Below are 15,425 nucleotides of genomic sequence, written 5' to 3' on the forward strand. Positions count from 1 at the left end.
GATCTTTGTGTGTCTCTAAAGACCCAAACTGGAGCGCAGAAATACTTTACTATGTACCAATGTTTCCGCCAGTAAGACAGTTTGTCTTTGAAGCCACTCAAGCTCGTTTCCTGTCACGCTACTCTGAGCACAGAGCTAACTGAGCCGTCACTGCTGGAATTGAACCTTATTATTGTTATTTTAAATGGCCAATATTGGTTAAGCACGATGACTTTAATGGCTTGAGGTTTGAAAACTCATGAAACCTTTGACATCTCTGTTTGCTTGATGATGAATCACATCAGTTGCACCACCAGTGCAAGCGACCTACTGATATTATATTATCAACACACCGGAAAGATGAGCAGCACCACCAAATTATCAGCTGCCTCCTGGTGTGTTTGCTTGGTTTCGAGTCCGATTCCAGGCCACTACAACACTGTAAAGGCCCAGCCCAAAATATCCCTGTGAGTAAGCACAGATAGCAGCCAGGTCTGTCTGTGCAAGGTCCACATGGACTGATTCAACCCACTGATGTGTCTGCGTGCTCTGATGATGCCCGTCTGAGTAAAATGCACAAATATATATATATATATATATATATATATATATATATATATATATATATATATATATATATATATACTGTATATAAAAGTTAGATCGCACAACCAGAAATGTGCCGCTCATGTCTGCAGGTATAAAGATTGAAACATGAGAGGAAACCTCTAAAGACTGGCTGTGGTTTTAATCTATGTGCAGATTTTGACTCCACTCGTCTAAAAGTCACGTGGTCTTTGAACCCAAATTGGTCACTGGTGTCACATGCGTAACAGATTTAATGCATGAAAGCAGTCCAAACCTAGCTAAGCAAAACAATATTATTGGTAATAAGAATGCCTTTAAGTATTTCCTGTCGCCTATGTGCAACTGAATTGCATATTATATAAATTTTAACGTTCAACCGTTATAGGTAGGACGAGCGCGCCCCCTAGCGGAGATTTTGCGCATCGCGCTGCGCCAGAGAGCCACATCAGCTTCCTGTGTTTTACTCGTAATAAGCAGTAAAATGCCGCAGCAGGTTTTCACATCTCGATCCGGGCAAAGGGAACCTAGCGGATTCCAGGTTTTCGTGTGAGGTCATTTACCACAGATTGCCACAAAAATCACATCAATAGGGGGACGTGACATGAAAACGGTGGCGCTGCAGTTGCCGAAAGCGACCGGAGGGGGGCGCCCGCGCGGCTTCGGTGACGTATGACGCTGGAGTCTCGAGCCCAGCCAGGCTGCGTTCACGCACCGTCCGTTCATTTCCAGGCCGGGCGGAATCCCAGCAGAAATACCGCAATCGGGTCAACGAAGCAAGATTGAGCCTCTCAATCGCCATCCATCCTCTGATTAGGCAGACGTCCGTGGAAATATATCACTGTCAGTGATTAGAAGGCACACCTAGTCGTTGAATCGGTGAGTTATGGACGCGGATTGCTGTCTAAAACGGGCCGTTTTTCCCCTGCGGTGCCCGCTGCCGAGCGTTATTGTTGCTTTGTTCTGTGCAGCAGCCATTTTTAATCGCCTTGTCCTATATTCCCATCCATAGCGACTGACCGCTGTGAACGCCAGGAAAGGTTGAATATCTTAGCTCGGTCTCAGTGCCCGAAAGGTTCCCCACAGAATAAACGCTTTCAGAAATATCACCCACTCGTTCAGAGGTGCCTCGGCCTGTCAAGGTTGTTTTTGAAGGTTTCAGAGGAAGTTAAACGGAATTTCTGTTTGGCTAGTTTGGGTATAAGCAGATACTGACGAAGCTAACTGGCAGAGTATTCTGCTGTCTTTTGTTACCAGGTACTGATTTAAATGGCAGGTTAAACCACATATGCACGATGTATATATTTGTCAGTTTAATGGTGTAAGATATAGAACGCAAGACTTCTGGTACCGTTTCTTGACGTGAACATAACTGCATTGCTTTAGCCACCAGCTAACTAGCATGATACCAGTAACTGCACGCTCTTTGTTATGTTGCTGACCATTTAAAATCAAGTGTAGCCAGTTTGACCATGTTGACAAGTTAGAATATTTTCTTGTTTTACGTTTCTGGCGAGATGCTGTGAGTTTGTATTGTGCCGCAAAATGGTAAAAGCTAGTTCAAAACACCTTAGCTAGCTTTAAAGTTAGCTTCTAATGAGCCATTGAGACTTTAGCAAATATAAAAGACCTCCACGGCCGAGGTTAGACAACAATTTTTAGCTAGATAAGATATTTCGCATATGTGTTTGTTATTTTGGCGGAAATAATGTTATTATGTAAACAAAGTCGACAGTCCGATAGCGTTAGCTGTCATAGCTTAGCATCTAAGTCGAAACCGAAGTTGGTGTTTCATGTTGTAATTTTGATTCTTTTCTTTTAAAGATTTAGTTATAGGTTGTGTCTAGACATGAACGCTTTAAATGATTAATTGGATAAATCGTCCATGTTGCGGGCCTGATCTTTCCATGTCTCTGAAGCGGTTCTGTGGTTTCAGATACCCCGAGGAATGTCTAGAATGTCGGGTGGAAAACCAGCACAAACTCCCCAGTTTGGCGAAAGAAAAAGGCTAATTTGTGTCGTGTCTTCACCTCCATACACACCACATTTAAATTTCGGGACTTTGCTATCAAATAGTGCCTCAAGAATACTCAGTGATGCCTGCGGATGAGCTGGTGGCTGCATCCATTAAATGGTGTAAAACCAGAATAAATCAGCTGGTTTTTCAGCCATTAAGCTAATGTTGAGGCTGTTGGTGTACTTGCGTTATGGTGGATATTATGCTTCCTCGATCCTGTTCAAAGGGGAGGAAAAGGGCTTTTTTTGGCAACGTTTGAATAGTTCCGTGTGCATTTTGGCATCAATGACATCTTCGTTAATGTGAGATGGGAGGAAAAACCAGGTGGAATTTCATCAAGCTCCTGAAGAAATGATCCTGCATCAAACGTTTGCACCTTTTCCTGGACGGGCTTGGCGATATTCCCTTAAAACACTGGGATCTTTGGTGGCTGCTCTCTGTATGAACCTGTTGGGAATAAGTTTTCATCTTTGAAACAGCTAAAATCTTCACATCTGGCATTTTCTCACTTAGTGTTGGATGTGATCAATAAATGGGGATAATAACGATGCGTTTTAAAGCTCAATACATTGAAAAAAAAATATCTGATTCATCCTTTTAATTATTGCAAATGGAAATTTCAGTAATTGCAATAAAGTGCTTCCAAGTTGCCCTGGTCATAACGTCAGCCCTAGTTCTTATTCCTCTGGGTTTAATGTCCTGTTGCTTGTGCTTCACTATGGCCGTGCACAGCAACGGCGTGTTCGTATACCTGCACCTGACAAGGTGAACCTCTTGACCTTTACGCCTTTAAACCAGGGTGTGGACAAGCAAAAACTGTGGGTGGAGGCTGTCCTCAGCAGATCATGATGCAGACACACCAATAATAGTGTCATAATAGAGGTTAATGCAGCAAAGGTGCCTGCTGAGCAACAGTCCTATAAATTAAACCCATTTCCGTGTCCGAGTCATTCTTGCTGACAGCCATAAGCAGAGGGGGATGTAGATTACAACAACGGCCTAATAATTCAGATAAGGAAGAGGTGCAAAAGCAAGTTTTAGGGTTTTTTTCTTTGAGTCCAATGTCAATGTTTACTTTTCCATTTCTCTCTAGAATCAGAAGGAACTGGGAAGGGGCGCAAAGAAAAATTTCCATACTCGATGACATTACATCGCAATGTCCGATCGTTTGGGGCAAATAAACAAGGCCAAGGATGGGAAAAGCAAGTATTCCTCACTCAGCCTATTTGACAAGTACAAGGGAAAATCAGTAGAAACTCAGAAAAACACAGGTAAGCCTGCTCCGCTGCCGATTCGCCTCTGCTCCGTTCATATTTTTCCTCCCTGTTGGTCGTTTTAAGCGCACACCCCCTGAGCTGGCTCTGCCTCTGGTTTGTCCCCCAGTTGTCCCCCGACATGGCCTGCAGAGTCTTGGTAAAGTGGTCACAGCACGGCGCATGCCCCCACCTGCTCACCTGCCGAGCTTGAAGTCTGAAAACAAAGGAAACGATCCCAACGTGTTTATTGTGCCTAAAGACGGTACAGGATGGGCGAACAAGCAGGAACAACCAGATCAAAAGAGGTAAACCCAGCAGAGAGTCACGCGCTCCTCAGAGGCAGCAATTCTTGTCTTCATAAGTCACGGCGCCTGAAACAAAATGTTCTTTTGGGGCAGTTCTACTGCATCAATTCAACAGCTGCCGGAATCGCAGCCACCGCTGGCTTTACCGAAATCTGTCACCAATCTTCAGAAGCCCTCGCCGACAGCCAGCCCGGAGGTGAGCGTGAGCTCAGCCTTTCCAAACATAGATGCATTTTCCAGTGAGATCTCCTCCCTGACGCTCATTTGGTCTGTTCTCCACAGAACACAAACACAGGTGGACCAAAGCAATGGGCCCAGCTAAATGGAAAGGCAGTAGAGCCAGATGGTGAGTCGGCTGAAGCATGTGAGCGCCACCGGGCCACGCCCCATCCATTTCTCAACTCTTTTTACGATCGCATCAGGTTCAAGGGCCTCAAACCGACTTCAGCCCTTCTCTCACGAGGAATTTCCCACGCTGAAGGCAGCTGGAGAACAGGACAGAGCTGGCAAGGAAAGAAGCGGCTTCGATCCGTCGTATGGGCCCGGACCAAGCCTCCGCCCCCAAAGTTAGTTTCCCCTCCCATTCTCTCTTATAAACCAGCAGCCTAAACTCCAAGGAGGTTCTGCTCCGGAGCACGTTTTTAAATTTCTTTCTTTACCCCCTTCAAGATGTGACGAGCTGGAGGGAAGGTGGCGGCAGGAACCTTCAGCCTTCATCCCTTATCCTCGGCCTGGCAACAGAGCCAGAGGGTAAAAGCCCTGCCCTGGGTGAGACTGGCACCCCTCCAGCCTCCTCTCACCCTTCCTCGACAAGCGGCACAACATCTTGTAGTGTCGTGACTTCCCATCCGCCAGTCCTGGACCCCAAGGAGCCTCCTCTGCGACCCGCCCAACCTATTCGCAGAACAGCCGTCCCCACTGCCTTGCAGCACCAGTTCCACCACACCTCCACCGCTGTCTATCACGACATGTTGCCTGCGTTTGTAAGTGCCGTGTCGATTATCCCACCTATCTGCTCCGTGTTCCTGTGCGGTTCTGTGGAATGTCGATGTGTTCCGTGTGCAGATGTGCTCAAAGGAGACGCGCGAAGCTCCAAGTGGCGATAACGTCCCCGCCACTGTCGCAGCCCCGCCACGATTTGAGAGCAAACCCGCGTTTAGGCAGAATCCCGCCAAAGCAGAAGCTGTGAAGTAAGTAAATGCACATTTGTGTTAAACAGCGGTTGTCGTTGATCCCTCCGTGATGCCTTTTGTGTCCTCTGTGGTGGTTTCAGCGGTGACGTGAAGAAGGAGAACCGCTTCGTCCGCGCTCCCCTGCGTCTGTCTTCTCAGCCCATCCGCAGGCCAGTTGACAGGCCTGCACGTCCAGCCATCATCAATCCAGAGGACCTGAAGGATTTGGATGAGCTGGACAATGAGTGCGAGGATGGGTGGGCTGGTCAGTAGGTCCCGATTGGCAGCGGGTCGTCGGCGTCTCGTCCCACGGCGCCATTGATGACGCTTTTTCTTTTTCACAGGACTCCACGAGGAGGTTGATTACAGCGAGAAGCTCAAGTTTAGTGATGACGAAGAGGAAAACAATGAAAAACACAAAATGTGGTGAGACCTCCTCTTTTTTTTTTTTGCCCTACGTCCAGATCGGGCCCAACCCCTCAAGATTAAAGGTTTATTATCAATCATTCCCTCTCAGGACTGAGTGGGAGAGAGAGAACCAGCGCGACTGCCATTCCTCCCTGAGCTCAGGCGAGGCGTCTTATCCTCACGAGGGTCCAGAAGAGGGGTATTCCTACCACCCTCTCCATCAGGAGCCCTCCAGGAAGAGCAACGCTAGATATCCCTCTACGGACTCTCCGGTAAATTCCCGCTTCAGTGTTTTTCCAGCGTGAGGATCATTTATCTGAGGGATATTTGTTATTCAGCACTCACGTTGTGCATTAGTTCCTCTGTAGTGATGCGTTTTTGCAGATCCTGCAGATTAACTTGCCGTAACCATAGCGATAGCGTGATCACCATGCAAGTGGACAAAATTTAGACGGATTAAAAAAGGAGATTATGATTTTCCTTTTCTGCTGTGTTCATAAAATGCATCACTGCAACATCTTGAGGTTTTTTTCCTCAGTGGAGAGTAATTTAGGCCTGAAAAGGCTTGTTTACGCAGACGTTAATTTCGAATTCCTTTTATATTATTGTTGTCCTGCTTTCTCCAGACCCAGCAGAAAAACCAAGGTGAGCCACTGGCTGAACCGGAAGATCACCAGCGTCACTCTCAGATTCAGGGACCAGCGAGGGCAAAGTACGTGTCACCGGAGTTGTCGGAGGCGGTCGAGAGGGCGCGCAGGCGCAGGGAGGAGGAGGAGAGGCGCGCTCGCGAGGAGCGACTGGCCGCATGTGCTGAAAAACTAAAAAAGCTGGACGAGAAGTTTGGAAAGATTGAGCGGCAGGCATCACGGCCCGAAGAGGGCCATAAAGAGGGTGAGGGCAAAGAAGCCCCTCTCTCCCCAAACAGGGACCAGTTTGGAAGTAAGATCCACCATGATAACTGGCAGTATGCCACAAGAGGTAATCAAAATGTAACTACAGGTAAAAGCGGACCATTGCTGACTACAAAGCGTAAAGATTTCACACTAATATCTCCAGATGCAAGCGAGTTTGCCCACATCAGCTCACCTGGCCAGAGCTACAGAGAGGAACCGAACTTCTCCAACTACCACGGCAGTGAGGAGGAAAACCCGGAGCCCTCGTCACCCTCGGGAGACTACGGCGGGAGTCTTCCCTCCAAACCCGCCTCAAACCGCTTTCAAAAGCCACAACACCAGCAGCAAAGAGTGAGTCCAAGCCGATGCCGGAGTCTGATTAATATCCAGGTGTAGCGATGGTTGTTTTAGCGATACCGGTATCGCCGGCGTGCACGGATAAACATTTTTGGAATGTTATTCAGGAACAACTTTACAAGATGCAGCACTGGCAACAGTCTAGTCACCCAACATCTGGCTCAACCCACACCCAGAGGGGGTACTATCCCCCCCATGTCCTTGGGTTTGATCCCCGCTGGATGATGATGCCACCTTTCATGGATCCCTGCATGACGCAAGTGGATTACTATCCTGGTGCTGTCCACTCTTCAGGTGAGCGCTCTGTAATGAAAGTCATGACTCCACATTTAAAGAGTCTTATTTTAGCTGAAAAGTGAATCTTTGTTTTGTTTTGTTTTTTTATCAGGAATGATGAAACCCGTGATGCACCAAGATCACTTGAATAGTCCTGGATCTGATGAGGGCTCTCATACCAGCTTGCACCAGGACAGAAGAGCCCCCTCGACTGAGCCTTTCCCAATGTGGAACCAGGATGGCTGCCCGTTACGCAGCTTCACTCCACCTTATCAGAGACAGCATGAAAGCTCAGACGGAGGCCAGCCTGATGACAGGTTATATGAGCATTTATTTTGCCTCTCTTATTCATTTCTCAAGGTCACGCATCATTTTCCTGTAATGCCATTCCTGTCCTCCACAGAAATGACAGAGTGTGCTCCCGACACGACTCTTGTGAGGACAGAACCAACGAATGCTTGACCCACCCAAAAGACGACCTCCACCACGAATCTTACCACAACCAAAGCACAGATAGAGAACACCGTCTCCATGAGCAAGGCTTGCTGACCACTGGACAGAAACCTTCAAAAAATCAGGCTGCCGGGGAATACGCCAAATCGGACTCCAAAGACAGGCACCTAAAAGATGACCTTGACACCCAAGATGGTCCCAAAGAAAACTGGAAAAGAGAGGAGGCCCAGAGGCAGGATGGAGGATTCAACAGTTCTCAAAGCCAGTGGTCTGAAGATGGTTCCAGTGTCGGCATCAGCCAGTTATCCGAGAGCAGTAGCCGCACTTTGATTCGCAGAACAGGACCAATAAAGAAACCAGTTCTCAAGGCTCTGAAAGTGGAAGACAAGGAAAATGAGAAGCCTAAAGCTCAGCCAGAGGAGAAGACAGTCCCTTACCGACTGGAGAAAGAAGTGCTTACTAATGTTTACGACTTGAAGAAAGACAACCAGCCTGCCAGCAACAGGCACTCTGCCTCGCCAGTTGTTGAGAAACAGCCTGAAGAAAAGCAGCGCCATTCACCAGGTCCCGCAAAACCAGAGAGACTACTGAGTGCCCACGGCGATGACTCTCCAAAGGAGAGCGCCTGGGACAGTAGTAAGAAATCATTTCCAAGGGACGGTCAGGAAAGTCGCGATCCCCATGCCCCAAGGCGCAACAACTGGATTTTTATTGATGAGGAGCAGGCCTTTAGTGCCGTGAGAGGAGCAGGTAGAGGTCGCGCTCGAGGCTTCAGAGAGTTTAGCTCCAGGGGTGCAACTCGTGGACGACAGGGTGGGGAGAATCATAGGGGGGCTTATAATGGCAGTAATGGCGGTAGTGGGGCTCAGAGGTCAGGCAGAGGTCGAGCGGCACCCAGGGAAATGGTCAAAGTGGAGGAGTTCCAGAGAGGCAAGCCTCGGCGACGAAATGTCAGCGAAACCTTAAGTGAGGCTTCGGAATATGAAGAACTTCCCAAGAGGCGCCGCCAGAAGGGATCTGAAAACGGAGAAGGTTACTCGGACTCTGGAGAAGTCCGTAAAGTTGACAGAGACTCCTGGAGATCCAATAAGGTGTACGCAGACGACCAGCTGGCTGCAGAGACCAGAGAAAAGACAAGAAGCAGCAGAGGGTTCGGAGGTCGCGTTTTACCTCCCAGACTGAACACAGCTGGAAGTTACAGCCGCAACTTCGGGGGATCTCGAGACATGTCGACATGGCGAGGCCGGGGCCCCCAGTTTGTCGGCGCCGGTGCAGGCTCCATGCAAGAAAACGGTTACGCCCCTGAGTCTAATTATTCCCGTCGAGCCCCTCTTGACCGCGAGACTCTCAAGTACCCCCCTAAATTCACGGGAACCTTTATGGAAAATGGCACAGAGGAGCGTGAAGGAGAGGGCTACTTTGAGAATGAGAACCCCGACAGACAGATGCTAAGGAGACGGCGTCCGCCTCGTCAGGACAAGCCTCCACGCTTTCGCCGTTTACAGCAAGAACGGGAGCCCGGTCAAAACCAGTGGACCAGTGAAGAATACGTAAATGGAGACTTTTCAAATCCCTGGCCGAGTCGTTCCAAAGGCAGCGGGGAAGACAACTGGCCCAGCGGCCACTACTCTGGACGCTCCAGTCAACCTGGCCAGGCCGAGGAATGGGAGACAGGCTCCGACACCAGCGATTTTGGTGACTGGAGAGAAAAGCGGGGTGGAAGTGGAGCAACGAATCCCCAGGGGCATGCCGATATTCCTTCCGATCCGGGACACGGCGACCCAGGCTCTGCTGAGAAGAGGGAACTTTGTAAGAGAAGCTTCTCTAGCCAGAGACCACTGGTGGAACGCCAGAACAGGAAGGTCGAGCCAACACTGCTGGAAGCAAACAAGATGACCCGCACGTCCGATAACTCTCCAAACTCTTCGTCTAACAGAACTGAAAGCTGGCAGAATGGGGGCGTGTGTAAAAGGTGAGCCAAAATCGAAAGGACCTTTAGGTGGTTAAAATAGTTCATTGTTGGCATTTGTATAGTGCTTTGCTTGCCTCTTATTTCCCTGCCTTCCTGTCTCCAATCACCAGCAGGAGTCCCGATGAGTCGGGCCCAGTCTACGGCATCGACCCATCAGACGAGAGGGAGCCCACTGAGGCGTTTGGGGAGGATCTGGACAAGGAGCTGAAGCAAAGCGCTGCCAAGTCGGACATCGCTGAGCCGCTGACCCCGTATGAGCTGAACAGCTATCAAAGTGGGTTTCAGTTCATTTGAAGTGTTTGTTGGGTTTTCATTTGGTCTTAGTTTGCTATAATTGAATAAAACCGAATCTGCTTTGTAGTCGAGGGCGATTCTGGAGGAACTGTTCCAAATCCCGAGGGATACCAAGATGCCTTGTCCAAGAAGCAAAGGCGCCCACAGGAAGATGAGAGGAGGAGGAAGGAACAGGGAGCGACTGTAAGTTCCTTTAAGCACAACGCAGGGGTTCGATGTGTGAAGGAGAGGTTCCTAAACCAGACTCGCTGTGACCAGATCCCAGTGAAGAACAGGACCATAACATCCAAGATTCCACCACGCTTTGCTAAAAAGCAGGGCAACATGAGCATGGAGCAGCCTGAAGAAACACTTTCTTCTAATAACCTGGGAACTGAAATATGGGAGACCAACAGCTCAGGTATGAGACGGGACCGACTTTGCTTCCTACTACAGTTATTTGAGTCTCCTTTCTTCTAAAAATATGCACCTAAAAGAGCTCAAGCGTGTCACGTAGGCTTTTCCTTCACAAAGATGAACTTCTTTCTTTTTTAAAGCTCTTTCCGTGCCGTCGTCAGGAGGCGACTCGTGGACTAAGCAGGTGTCTTACACTGGGAGCGAGCCGCACTCTGAGGTACCAGCTAAACTGGAAACTGCAAATATTTCTCGTTCATATTGACAGTTATGTGAGATTTGTAAAAACAACCAAAAACCTGCCCAGGACTCCGATGCCGGAGCGGAGCAGAGTAAAGAACAGCACAAACCAGGGCCCATTGGAAACGAGCGCTCTCTGAAACACCGCAAGGGCTCAGAGGTGGTGGATAGGCTGGAGGGGGGCCCCATCACCCCGGTGAATGGCGTGGAGCTCCACGTGGACACCGTGTTGCCCGTGCCTCCTATTGAGTTTGGCGTCAGTGCCAAAGACTCTGATTTCACCTTACCACCTGGCGCCACCCCCGTGCCCGTATCCAATCCCGTCAACAAGCTTCAGGATGTGCTTACCACCAACGTAAGCAGTTATTGATGATGTTATCGAGTTTGTACAAATCTGTCGGTCAAAACTGGTGACAGCTGGACATTTTCTGAGATTCTGAAGTGTTTTTACAGACTGCTCTCAATCAGACCATCCCGATGCTGCGTTCCAGCCACCTACAGCCTGGAATTAACCTCAACCCTATTTCCTTCCCCAGTGCTGACCTCACTCTCAAGGTAAGTGAATTACAGTTCCATGTAGCAATTGATGTCACACATACGGAGTTGTGCTTTTCTTTTTACGCAACTTTTTTTTTTTTTCTCTTTAGATGGAATCTGCTCGCAAAGCATGGGAGAACTCCCAGTCTCTCCCGGAACAAGGCTCTCCTGGGGGTGGCGCTTCAGGTGCTCAGCCTCCCTGTAGTGTCGGCTCTTCCAGTGGCGTTAGCTACAGTTCTTTCGGAGGAGTTTCCATGCCTCCAATGCCTGTAGCCTCAGTAGCTCCCTCCATGTCCATGCAAGGTCTCGAGTTTTCCCCTTTTCCCACCTCAGTATTTCAGGCTCATGTTTTGAGGTTGACTCTTGAAGCCAGGTCTTTTTCCTTCTTTAGGTAGTCACATGCCCCCTTTGTATTTGGATGGCCACGTCTTTTCAAGCCAGCCACGCCTTGTCCCCCCCACACTGACCCAGCAGCAGACCTACCAGCAGGTAAAGTCATGAACGCTGCCAGTCAGGCTCCTTTGTGTGTCAGTAGGTTCACCAAAGTGTTGCATTTGCTCTGTCCTTCAGGCGGCAGCGGCCCAGCAGATTCCCATCTCCTTACACACATCTCTGCAGGCTCAAGCTCAGCTGGGGCTTCGGGGGGGTCTACCTGTATCTCAGTCCCAGGAGATGTTTAACTCTATGCCCCCATTTAGGTACTGTACTCTGGTGACACTCTTTGACTTTTGTTTGCTTTCAGTTCGACTCAATGGCTTCACGTTCTTCCTTTCAGGTCCCAGGTTTACATGCATCCCAACCTGTCACAGCCAAACCCCCTGGTCCTGTCTGGTGGCGCCCCCATCAAGGGTCCCTACTCGGCTTTCCCTGGCATGCAGCCTTCTGACATGGTCAAGCCACAGTCGGGCTCACACTATCAGCCTATGAATGGGAGCCAGCAGCTAGTCTACGACAGCCAGATCAGCCAGGGGCCTGGCATGGGTTCCTCCCAGCTGATGGATTCTCAGCTCATGCAGGTGAGCAGACCTTCAATCACAGTTCAGTTATTCCTAATGTCAGAATTTGATTGGATGTGATTATAACGTCCGTTCTGCCCAGGTGACCATGCCCCTGCCTGGCTCCCAGCTGCGCTACGGCTCTGCTCAGCAGCACCTCATCCTGCCACAGTCCATCCAGCTGCAGCAAGGACAAAACCTGTCAGTCGGCACGCCGCGCCGGATGCTGCCGCCGGGCTCCCAGCCCTCTGTCATGAGTGGCAGCCGAGAGGTGGGAGCTCATACACTGATGGTGCTGGATTCAGGAATGAATAAATTTATGAGAGCGACCTTCCCCACCATCCAGGGCTCCCAAATGGAGATGAAAAACTTCCAGTTTTCTGAGAAGCTGAGTCACTCTCCAGGAATATCCGGAGGCTCCTACAGGTGAGTGGAAATGACTTTGACTTTTTTACAGCGATGCTCTTCACAAGGCAAATACAGTTTATCACAAACGAGTTCATCCTCCTCATTAGGCCTGGATCTGCCAGCCCCAGTGGAAAACCTTCTGGTCCCGGAGGGCAAGTCGGTCCTCTACCCACACATTTCCCCCAACAGGTATTCACTTTTAAGCCAGTCTGAAAATTCCATGCTGAAAATGTTCTTCTGGCATGATATTGATCTGTGTTTCTGCGTATTTGCCCATCATCATCTCATCATCATCATCTCATCATCATCATCTCATCTCCCCAACACCACAACAGGTCCCACCTGCTCAGGGAAGCATGGTGATGCACATGCGTCCCCCCACCACAGGCCCTTTCCCCAACCCCATCCAGAGACCTGTCATGCAGGTTAACAAGCCTATCATCATCCGCTCCCCCCCTTACCCAAATCCTGGCCGCGACCCTCCCCACTCCACTCCTCCCTCTGCCCCTGAGCCCCTTGTCAAAGGGCCAGAGGATGGCATGAAGGTGAGCCACCCACTGTAAATATAGGTAATATGATTTATTCATTTTCTTTTTCTACTTTTCCTCTACTTTTTATAGTGTGCACTTTCCTTTAGCAATATCAAGTATTTTAAGTTTGAAAACCAAACTGCGCTGCTATTATTTATAGCATCTAGAAGTCATATACTGATGCATTGTTGCTATTTATCCATGATTGTGCATCTAGGAAGTCAAACTAATTATTAATCACATGTGGACCTGCTCTGGAGGGGCTCAGTGACCTGTTTTATTGTGCAGAACAAAAGCATTCGAGAAGTGCGCAAGGCGGTGGGCGAGGGCAAGGCACCATCTGGGGGCATGACCAGCAAACTCCAGGAGCCCCTCCCCCCCACAGGACAAGCTAAACCAGCACGCACCGGAGCCATCAAGCCCCAGGCTGTCAAAGTAGAGGAGGGCAAGGCGTAACTATGGACCTTAACAAATCCTCACCACCACCCAGCCTGCTAACACAAGCCCCCCCTCCCCAACGTCTGAGCCTGGCCTGAGGTGGACAGGAGAGGGGCTGAAGAACTGTCAGAACAGGACATTATTCACACACATTAAGAGATATATAAATATATATAAAGATATACATAGACACAGTCTTTTAAGCAGATCTCTTCATGGTTCATGCTAATTTATTCTTAGTCACTTTTAAGGGGAGGTTTGGTGAAGAGAGAGATTTGTGCGCGTGTGCGTGCAGTCCGAGGCCTGGAGAGACAGACAGGAGGTTCATTTTCACACCATTTTGCCAAGCGCCCCCCCCCCCCTTCATGGACTGCAACCCTAAAGACCCTTTGATGTGATTTCTTTATTTTACTCATTTGAAATGCAGCGGGGACACTGTCCTGTCATCAAAATCGGTTTGGAAAAAAAACCCAAAGCCAAAATCCTTCATTTGTGATTGTTGTTGCATGTGAATTTGACAGAAGTCGAGGGCCCCCCCCCCCCCGAACACACACGTCTCAGATTAGTAACAGTTTCTCCAAACTTTCTCCGATCCACTGGACATTTTGCCGAAATCGCGTCGCTTCCAGGGAAGCCTCGGCCGGCGAGGATGCAGCGCGTGCGTGTGGACGTGCACGTTCGCCCATCCTGTCAGGATCGGGGGCCTCCTGCCTCGACCGCGGCACCATTTCACAAAGACTCTGGCTGATCCCAGCGTCCTCAGGGCCGTCTGTGGATCCCCGTCGCCCCGGCTCCTGTTTCGGGGGTGGGGGGGGCTGTTCGTGACGTGATGTGGGAGCGAGGGGCTGCATTTCCCCTCGTGGATCTCTGACTGAAATGTTTGATCGCTTTCTTTGGGTTGTAATTGTCTGTTTATGAAGATGTACGTGATGTTTTCCTTTTACACCCCCTCAGACTGGGGCACTCCCCCCCCCCCCCCCACCCCCACCCCCACCCCCACCCTCCATTTTAATGCTTTTGGAAACAATTTTCTGATTCTGTTCAAAGAAATGGACACGTGGTTTTATTATTCAGAATCTGAGACGGCACTAGCAATAACGGCAACCTAACCATAATCAGGGTCCAAATATTCGGTCCTTTTTTTTGCTCTTGCTGATCGCTGCGGCGGCATTCCGGCGTTCCTGTTGGCACCGCAGCTCCGGCGGACGTCAAAGGTTTTAAAAAGTACCAATCAAGTTCTTTCCTGATTTTTGCTGGACAGGTTTTAAACTTGCCAGCGGCGACACAAGTTCAATGTTCTCACCGTGAAGCTGCGACACTACAAATGGTTTCCGTTCTTTCGTGGCTTCTGAAGGTGTAAGTGCGTGTAAATGCATACGTGTGTACAGGTGAAGCCTCGCCAGCCGAGTGACACGACCTCATGTTACATTTTAGATCTTGTGGCACTTGAGAAGGATTCAATGTTTGTACGTTGCTCTCAGAATGGACTGCTTCCACTTGTTGACTGGTTTTTCAGCCTTGGAGTGTTGTTGCCTCTCATCTCTTGCTGCAAACGTTCTCGATGCCTCTCATCATCGTATCTGCACCAAAACGTTGCCCCGACCTTTCCTCTCACCCTTTTTTGTACTTTAATATTTCCTTTTGTCGGAGGACCAGTGCTTTCTACGACTGATCCAACATTCTATTTATCCTATCTGATCTTTATCCTTTCAGATATTTGGTCATTACTCTTCCTTGTTTAAAAAAAAAAAGAGCTTATTAAAGAAAATAAAGCAGTTGTTGATTTCTTAAATGGACCGTTCTCTTTGCACGCGTTTGTCTCGTGAGATCCTGACTTCTCTCAGGTCATTTTAGGGTTTCGGGATGTTCAACCTGAACTCTGAACAGTCTTAAAGCAAGGTTCAGATTTCAGCAGAT

The 15,425-nt window shown here is 49.1% G+C and overlaps 1 protein-coding gene across 4 annotated transcripts; it reads left to right on the forward strand.

Moving 5' to 3' along the window:
• Positions 1-1,255: 1,255 nt before the first annotated feature.
• On the forward strand, positions 1,256-15,300 carry prrc2b (proline-rich coiled-coil 2B). 4 transcript variants are annotated; one of them, XM_029837237.1, is made up of 31 exons: positions 1,256-1,443; positions 3,675-3,852; positions 3,965-4,142; positions 4,236-4,338; positions 4,425-4,488; positions 4,565-4,708; positions 4,812-5,125; positions 5,208-5,332; positions 5,416-5,579; positions 5,659-5,740; positions 5,832-5,994; positions 6,349-6,700; positions 6,779-6,966; positions 7,080-7,266; positions 7,361-7,565; positions 7,652-9,673; positions 9,787-9,947; positions 10,035-10,150; positions 10,226-10,367; positions 10,504-10,580; positions 10,668-10,955; positions 11,054-11,155; positions 11,248-11,440; positions 11,529-11,626; positions 11,708-11,835; positions 11,913-12,153; positions 12,236-12,403; positions 12,479-12,558; positions 12,648-12,729; positions 12,876-13,085; positions 13,359-15,300. In XM_029837237.1, the coding sequence occupies exons 2-31, from the start codon at positions 3,738-3,740 to the stop codon at positions 13,524-13,526; spliced, it is 6,660 nt and encodes a 2,219-aa protein (XP_029693097.1). In that variant the 5' UTR covers positions 1,256-1,443; positions 3,675-3,737; the 3' UTR covers positions 13,527-15,300. The 4 variants fall into 4 exon arrangements, with proteins under 4 accessions (XP_029693097.1, XP_011602845.2, XP_029693098.1 ...); XM_011604543.2 differs by having other exon boundaries at positions 1,257-1,443; positions 9,784-9,947; XM_029837236.1 differs by lacking the exon at positions 1,256-1,443 and adding an exon at positions 1,626-1,821 and having other exon boundaries at positions 9,784-9,947.
• Positions 15,301-15,425: the final 125 nt, after the last annotated feature.

Source organism: Takifugu rubripes, chromosome 6 (assembly GCF_901000725.2).
Source record: "Takifugu rubripes chromosome 6, fTakRub1.2, whole genome shotgun sequence".
Lineage (NCBI taxonomy): Eukaryota > Metazoa > Chordata > Actinopteri > Tetraodontiformes > Tetraodontidae > Takifugu > Takifugu rubripes.

Bases quoted from the DNA above. Each gene is read 5' to 3' on its own strand.
- prrc2b (XM_011604543.2), top strand. From the start codon at position 3,738: ATGTCCGATCGTTTGGGGCAAATAAACAAGGCCAAGGATGGGAAAAGC. The intron at 3,853-3,964 runs GTAAGCCTGCTC...TTTGTCCCCCAG, and splicing joins AGAAACTCAGAAAAACACAG to TTGTCCCCCGACATGGCCTG. The intron at 11,156-11,247 runs GTAAGTGAATTA...TTTTCTCTTTAG, and splicing joins GTGCTGACCTCACTCTCAAG to ATGGAATCTGCTCGCAAAGC.